At 35.1% G+C, this 6,743-nt stretch overlaps 1 protein-coding gene across 1 annotated transcript; it reads right to left on the bottom strand.

The window, feature by feature from the left end:
• Positions 1-461: 461 nt before the first annotated feature.
• Positions 462-6,222, bottom strand: LOC131639334 (SUMO-conjugating enzyme SCE1). Its single transcript, XM_058909839.1, has 5 exons — positions 5,994-6,222; positions 5,790-5,873; positions 1,391-1,543; positions 1,175-1,288; positions 462-823 (listed from the first exon to the last, which is right to left on the bottom strand). Exons 1-5 carry the CDS (start codon positions 6,057-6,059, stop codon positions 761-763), a joined length of 480 nt encoding a protein of 159 aa, XP_058765822.1. The 5' UTR covers positions 6,060-6,222; the 3' UTR covers positions 462-760.
• Between the last annotated feature and the right edge of the window lie 521 nt (positions 6,223-6,743).

The raw sequence follows: 6,743 nt of genomic DNA, 5'->3' as shown, positions 1-6,743 counted from the left end.
TTAGAGTGGTCGTTTTCGCTTCGAAGAGAGTCGGTACAAATCATATCACGCAAGATTCCAACTCATTGGCTATTTGGACAACTAGGTCGTCAAATCATGATTTTGTGAAATCATAACAATCATCAATCATTTTTTCCAAATCGGCAATTGATCCCTGCGGAGTTGTCATAACTGGATGACAGTGATACCATTTGTAAAAATGGAAGAGACGTGTATAGAAGGAAGAAGGGATATTTTTGTGAACAATCAATTGAGATTTGAGGTTATTTTTCTTGTCTTCTGTATTAAATAGACAAGATGGCCACATTGATTCAGCCAATCAATACCCAATCATCGCAGCACATCATTATTAGAACATTCTAGATTAAAAATGACATTCACAACAACAACAAAAAAGACAGTAATTATTTAGATTTATGCAGCCATTGTGCTAAAGTTTACTATCCAAAAAGGAAATAACATATCCAGAAATGAGAAGTTCCTGAGAGAATAGTCATAATTCATTACAGTAATCATCCAATAAATAAGAAATGTATTAGCAAACATAAGGCACAGAAGTCACCAACAAGAACTCATTGGTTTGACTCTCACATTGTTTATATATCAACATTTCATCCAGATGAGTAAGCATGAATAGTGAAAACATTGGTGTCTGCATGTTATGCATGCCAATGATCACAACAAAACAGTTTTTAACAGATGAAAAGAGAAAATATCTACCATACTATCAATAGATTCTTAAATAAGTTGATAGTGTGTACTAGATAAGAGGTGGGTACTGCTTTGCCTGCAACCGGACCCTTCTCTTATACTCCGTGGTATCCTGCAAAAATTATTCCAACGTACGGATTATTTCATGGTAATACAAAAACTAAATCCTAGTTAATCTACCTAGAAATAGAGACGTAGCTATAAAATGTTTTACATATATGATCACAGGGTCTCGGAACCTATTATTCATAATGCAATGTTCCAAAACTATATTCGAGAATGTGAGCAACAACAATCCTAATATCAACTATCTTCAGGTAAACAAGACCGACACATTGATATTGAACACTTTGAAAAGTAAATTACTGTGTCGACCAACTGTGCCTTTACTCTAAACCAGAAAAAAAATAGTCGGATTTCTTGTCAAGATGGTCTTGGATGCGCACAAGAATGAATTATGTACCTGGATAAATAGATGATAGCCTTCTGTCTGGGCAGGATCAGCAGGATTTGGCTGGTCAAGCAAATCTTGGATGCCGACAAGAATCTGCTTCACTGTTATGGCTGGTCTCCACCCCTACATGTAATAATGAACCTATAATCAGTTTGCTTAGAATGTTAAATCATATTAAGAATTAGTTTTAAACTGTCTTGTTAATTTTAAGAAACATGTACTTACACTGTCTTCATTAAGTATAGACAAGCAAACAGTTCCAGATGGGTAAACATTAGGGTGGAAGAAACCTTGGGGGAATTTACACTTCGGAGGCTTGCTAGGGTAGTCTTCACTAAAGTGTAATGTAAGGGGGAAGAAGCCACCCTCCCAATCAGTCTGCAGCAAATAAATAAAATTAATAAGATGTAAATTATAGGCTTAATACTCACTAAGATGCTTAGTTAATTTGCAAGCTCAATCCTAGCAATGAAGACGGAAACAAAGTGTGATTCTTTTACAATACAGTCAAGGGTATAATATTCAAGTTATTTCTGTAACTACGCATTTGCCGAATAGAATTAACCCAAAGAGTTGGAATTTTCAATTCACCACTTTGACATCTTTTTTGACCTCAAGCCAGATTTTGTGGATTTTGGATGTAGTAGTATCAATGGGGACGCTGCCAAGAAAGAAAGGAGAAACAAGAAACTACGAGGGCGAGAGACTATGATGCTTTTCAATTAAGAGCCAAGCAAATCCCAATGCTTGGGAGGATAGAAGCATTGTGGTGATTAATCGTATTAGAAGGCAGGGTAATAGCATTCTTTGCATCCAAACAAAACATGACAGTTTCATATCTCAAGCAACAGCCAAACTATGAAAAATAACCAGAAGTTCCACATAAAAACTAGAGGAACTGCCAAAAAAAAAAACCACAAATCCACATATCCAATCACCATGAATATTCCTAAATAGACCTCCATAGGCGGACCTAATGGAGATCCATGACAACTGTTAGAATATTACAGCTATCATCCATGTTTAAATAATTGAATCAGCATCAAGATTCAAGAGCAAAGCTATCATCCACGTTTTAATAATATGATGAAACCCATCTATCCCACTTAGATGCTGAAGTTGGTGGCTCGAAACATGCTTGAATCAAGGAAGCCAGGTTGCTAGTGACTGACAATAATTGGTTGTTGGATCATGTTTTCTTTTGCAATGCATTGAAGGTTTCTTAATCTACTGAAATACCACAAGCATGCCAAGATCAGGAGTTAAGAGGAACTTATAAGCAATTTTTAAACCACCCTGAAGGTTCAATAACAAAGAAGATGCTAGAAGTGAAGCCAAGAGCAGTCCATTACAAATTACAGGAAAACAATCTCGAACACAATGCAGAATAATCTCCTCCCCTTGCTTACATCTGACAGATGTTAGAAGTGGTAATTCCACAGAGATGCAGCATTTGAAGGGCAGGGATGGAATTGTGAGAAATAAGCCAAAATGCTTGGGAGCTTGGACTTACCATTACCAGACCCAAATTAAAAAGGGATTCCGATCACCTATACCTGATTTCTGAAGCAATCAAGTTCTAGCCCGAATAAGAAGTAAAAATACCTGTCAGATTGCCTTGTCAAACAACGCAATCTTGGATTGCATTGTTGAGATGAATAGAAACTGCCCTGATAGAACCTTTAAACAGGATCCCTTATATGAAAAAAGTTATAATCGTCCATTTAATAAGGTTTGAGAACCAAGGAAGACAAAAATCTATAAATATGCTTGCTTAAGGTAGGATATGATATTTCATCAGTCTCAATCAGACTCGACATTAGAGATGAGGATCAAAACTATAATTACTACCATCGGATTCAAAAACAAGAAATAAAAGAAGCATTGAAAAGGGTGAACAATAGTAAAGCAGTTAGGCCAGACAACATACCTATTAGAGTGTGGGAAATTCTAGGAGATAGAGACATTGAATGGTTCACCAAACTCTTTAATGAAATTATGAAGTCAAAGCAAATGTTGGATGAATGGAGAAGAAACATTTTAGTTCCACACTAAAAGAACAAGGGGTCATACAAAATTGTGCAAATTATAGGGAAATCAAACTTATGAGTCATACTATAAAGTTATGGGAAAAAGTGATTGAATGGAGACTAAGAAAAGGGACTTGAGTTACTGAGAATCAATTTGGTTTTATGCCTAGGAGGTCGACCATGATAGCGATCTCTCTACTACGACGTGTGATGGAGCAGCATCGGATAGACCAACAAGTCTTGCACTTAATTTTCATTGACTTGGAGAAGGTGTATGATAGGGTGCCTAGAGAAATGTTGTTAAAAGTCCTAGAGAAGAAAGGGGTTAGGCTTGCCTATATTCGAGCTATCCAAGATATATATGAATGGGATATTCAGCCATAAATACCTACCTTTTTACTTTAATTTCGGATGTACTTACGGAACACGTCCAAGAGCTAGCTCTAAGATGTATGTTTTTTGATAAACCTACTCGGAAAGTCGAAGGAGGATTTAAATGAGATGTTGGAGACAAACCTAAGAAACACGTGATTATTGTCTAAGCAAAAGTAAGACGGAGTATATAGAATGTAAGTTTAGCAAAAGGATAATTGATGGAGAAAGTTGGAGACCATATCATCCTACAAGTCACGCAGTTTAAATATCTTGATTCTGTAATACAAAATGATGGAGAAATAAAAGGGATGTAAACCATCGAACTCAAACTGGGTGGCTGAAATGGAGGAGAGCCTTAGAGGTTTTATGGGATACAAAAGTACCGCTCAAGCTCAAGGAAATTTTTTTATTGAACAACAGTAAGACATGATGTATGGGAAAAAATGTTAGACAGGAAAACACGAAAATAAAGTAAGTGTACCAGAATTGAGAATGTTGCATTGAATGTGTGGTAAGACTAGACGGGATAAAATTAGAAATGACAATATTAATGAGAGTGTTAGGGTAGCCTCTACAGTAGACAAGATGGTGGAAAATAGGCTTAGATGGTTTGAGCATATAGATTATGTTTTAAGGAGAGTGAATAGGATGTAGAGGGGTCAAACAATTAGAGGTAGAGGAAGATCTAGAAAAATTATAAGAGACACTATTAGAAAGATCTCGATAAACAGATCGGATAGAAACATGGTATTGGATAGAACATTATGGCGGAACTTGATCCATGTAATCGACCCCGCTTTGTGGGGTAAGGTTTGATTGTTGTTATTGTAGTATACGGTTAGTGAACTATAAAGGCATATTGCTCTCTTCTTGATTGTTGGACACAGTCAAACTCTAGGTGAGATGTCTTGGCTAACTTCTCAAATCAGCTATTTTTCTATTTCTTTTTCTATCATATCAGATCTAATTTCAATGGCATAGCCCATTTTTGCCCAAAAAATAAAATTTCTAATTCATTAATGGATAATTAAATGTTGATTTCAAATGATCAAATAAAGTAAAAAGGGGCCAGAGAATCGGGGCTTTTAGATGAGCGGTGTGATGCCCATTCACTAAGACATGTGCCTTTGACATACCTTTCAATTTCAAGCAAACGCGCCATTATATAATTGTAAAAGAAACAAAACAAACATTTGGAAAAATAGTTAGATAGAAGGCAAAACTAACTGTCTACCAGTTTCTCATACTCTACACAACAAGCAATCTTTTACATGTATACTACATTTATCCTATATATGTCTGCTTATTTTCACAATGGTTATGCTTCTTACTGTTTTCCTTTTCCAATGAGGCAGTGGCACACACTTTTTGGCCCTCTGTCTTCAAGATATTAAAACAAACCTTGGAGCCAATTGACCCACTGTCTCTAATCTAAGCACCATATTGTCTAGTTTCTAATGAACAGAAGGCAAGAGGCAAAAGGACAATGAAGGAGGGGCAGTAACACGTAACACAACCAGCACAAGAATGAGCAGATGAACTGAGTTTAACCAAAATTCTCAATATCTACTTTGATATTTTATTAACAAATGTATATCTTGCAATTAATATGGAAACATGTGAAGAATGTGATAGGTATGAAAAATAAGTCAAATATGCAAGATGTGAGAAATTTTCTTGGTGAGAGAGATTTTTAGAGAGAAACTAGAGTAGTGAAGTCATAAAAGAGAGATTGATAGTCAAACAAGTTCTTGCAGATAAGAAGTATTTGTATTAAAGGACTCTTTATTAAGATGAAATAGATTGAATAACAAGAACCAAGTAAATAAACCCTAACAATGTTGATTAGTTGTGGACACGACACGAGTATATCGAACAATTGACAACTACCACATGAATTAAGACTTCAATCATCCATAATATCAAACACCGCACAGAAACTGAAATTTAAAACTAACTATGGTTATGAAATGGAGAAGATTCTTACTAGGTTCTTATATCAAGTCTAACTCATCTGCACAAAACCATCTTGTAAAGGACTCTATCTTAAGATGCAATAGATTGGATAACAACCCACTAAAGAAATCCTAATAATGATGATCAGTTGTAAATTTCACAAAACAAAAATAAAAAACCAATATAACAAAAAAACCTTAAGAATTTCATCCATTCACAATCAACAAAAAAAAACTAATAGAAAATCAAAGAAAATAACAAACCCCAGTTTTTCCAGGAATAGTACAATGCCAGATCATCAAATTCACAGACCCATCAGGCAGTGTCTCAGGCTTCGCAACAAAACCCTAAATCAGAAAACGAAAAAACCCAAAAACGGAACCCCGATTAGAATCAAAACAAACCCTAAAACAAAAAACAAATTCAAAACAGAACCACAAAGGACTAGAAACAGTGATTATACAGACATGAGGATGATTCTTCCGCCATGACTTCCTCTCCTCGGTGAGACGTCCACGAGCAATCCCAGACATGATGTAGTATTTCTCTTCCTCTGTATTTTCCTCCGAGTCAAAAACTTAACTCGTTCTCAAGCTCCGAGTCGGCTCAGTGCTTCAGAGAGTTAGAAGAGAACGAAACACTTTCGTTTTTTCCTTCTTCCCTTATGTTTGAACAAACGATGATACTTCTATTCTAAGCAATGGTCTTAAAATAAAACGTACGGTCCTGATTTGATTTATCTATTTTTTATTCTCGTGATATTGTCGTTTTCGTGTTTCTATTTAATTTGATTTTTTTATTAATGTGCTGCGTATGCAAAAGTGTAAAGTCAATGTATATATTCCTAAATATGTGATTTTTCTTTTCTTAGTTCTTTAAAAATTAAAAAAGTTCGCGTGAGAATCACGCTGAAATAGTCTTCACGTGACCAACTGTGTGTCTTTCTTTTTCTAAAAGCTGACCAAAACCTAAATTTGGGAGTAACGTACTAGTAGTATAATTAGATTAATTTGGCTTTTTTATAAGTTTTATTTGCGAATTTAGAGGGAAAGAAGGAGAAGGTTTGGGAAAATACGAAGAATTTAGTGAAAATTAAAAATTTAGTAATGATTTTATCACTATAAACAAATGTATTTTTTTTAAAAATATCAAATATTTTTTAAAATTTCGTTTTCGATAGTCTTTTCTTCCCCTCCAAACTCGCAAAATAGCCTAAA

Source organism: Vicia villosa, linkage group LG1, assembly GCF_029867415.1.
Source record: "Vicia villosa cultivar HV-30 ecotype Madison, WI linkage group LG1, Vvil1.0, whole genome shotgun sequence".
Classification (NCBI taxonomy): Eukaryota; Viridiplantae; Streptophyta; class Magnoliopsida; order Fabales; family Fabaceae; genus Vicia; species Vicia villosa.
This window is presented reverse-complemented; position numbering and strand designations above follow the sequence as displayed.

Coding starts and splice junctions, on each gene's coding strand:
- LOC131639334 (XM_058909839.1), bottom strand. CDS start 6,059: ATGTCTGGGATTGCTCGTGGACGTCTCACCGAGGAGAGGAAGTCATGG. Junction 1,289..1,390: donor CTATACTTAATGAAGACAGT/GTAAGTACATGT, acceptor TATTACATGTAG/GGGTGGAGACCAGCCATAAC. Junction 824..1,174: donor GCTATCATCTATTTATCCAG/GTACATAATTCA, acceptor TAATTTTTGCAG/GATACCACGGAGTATAAGAG.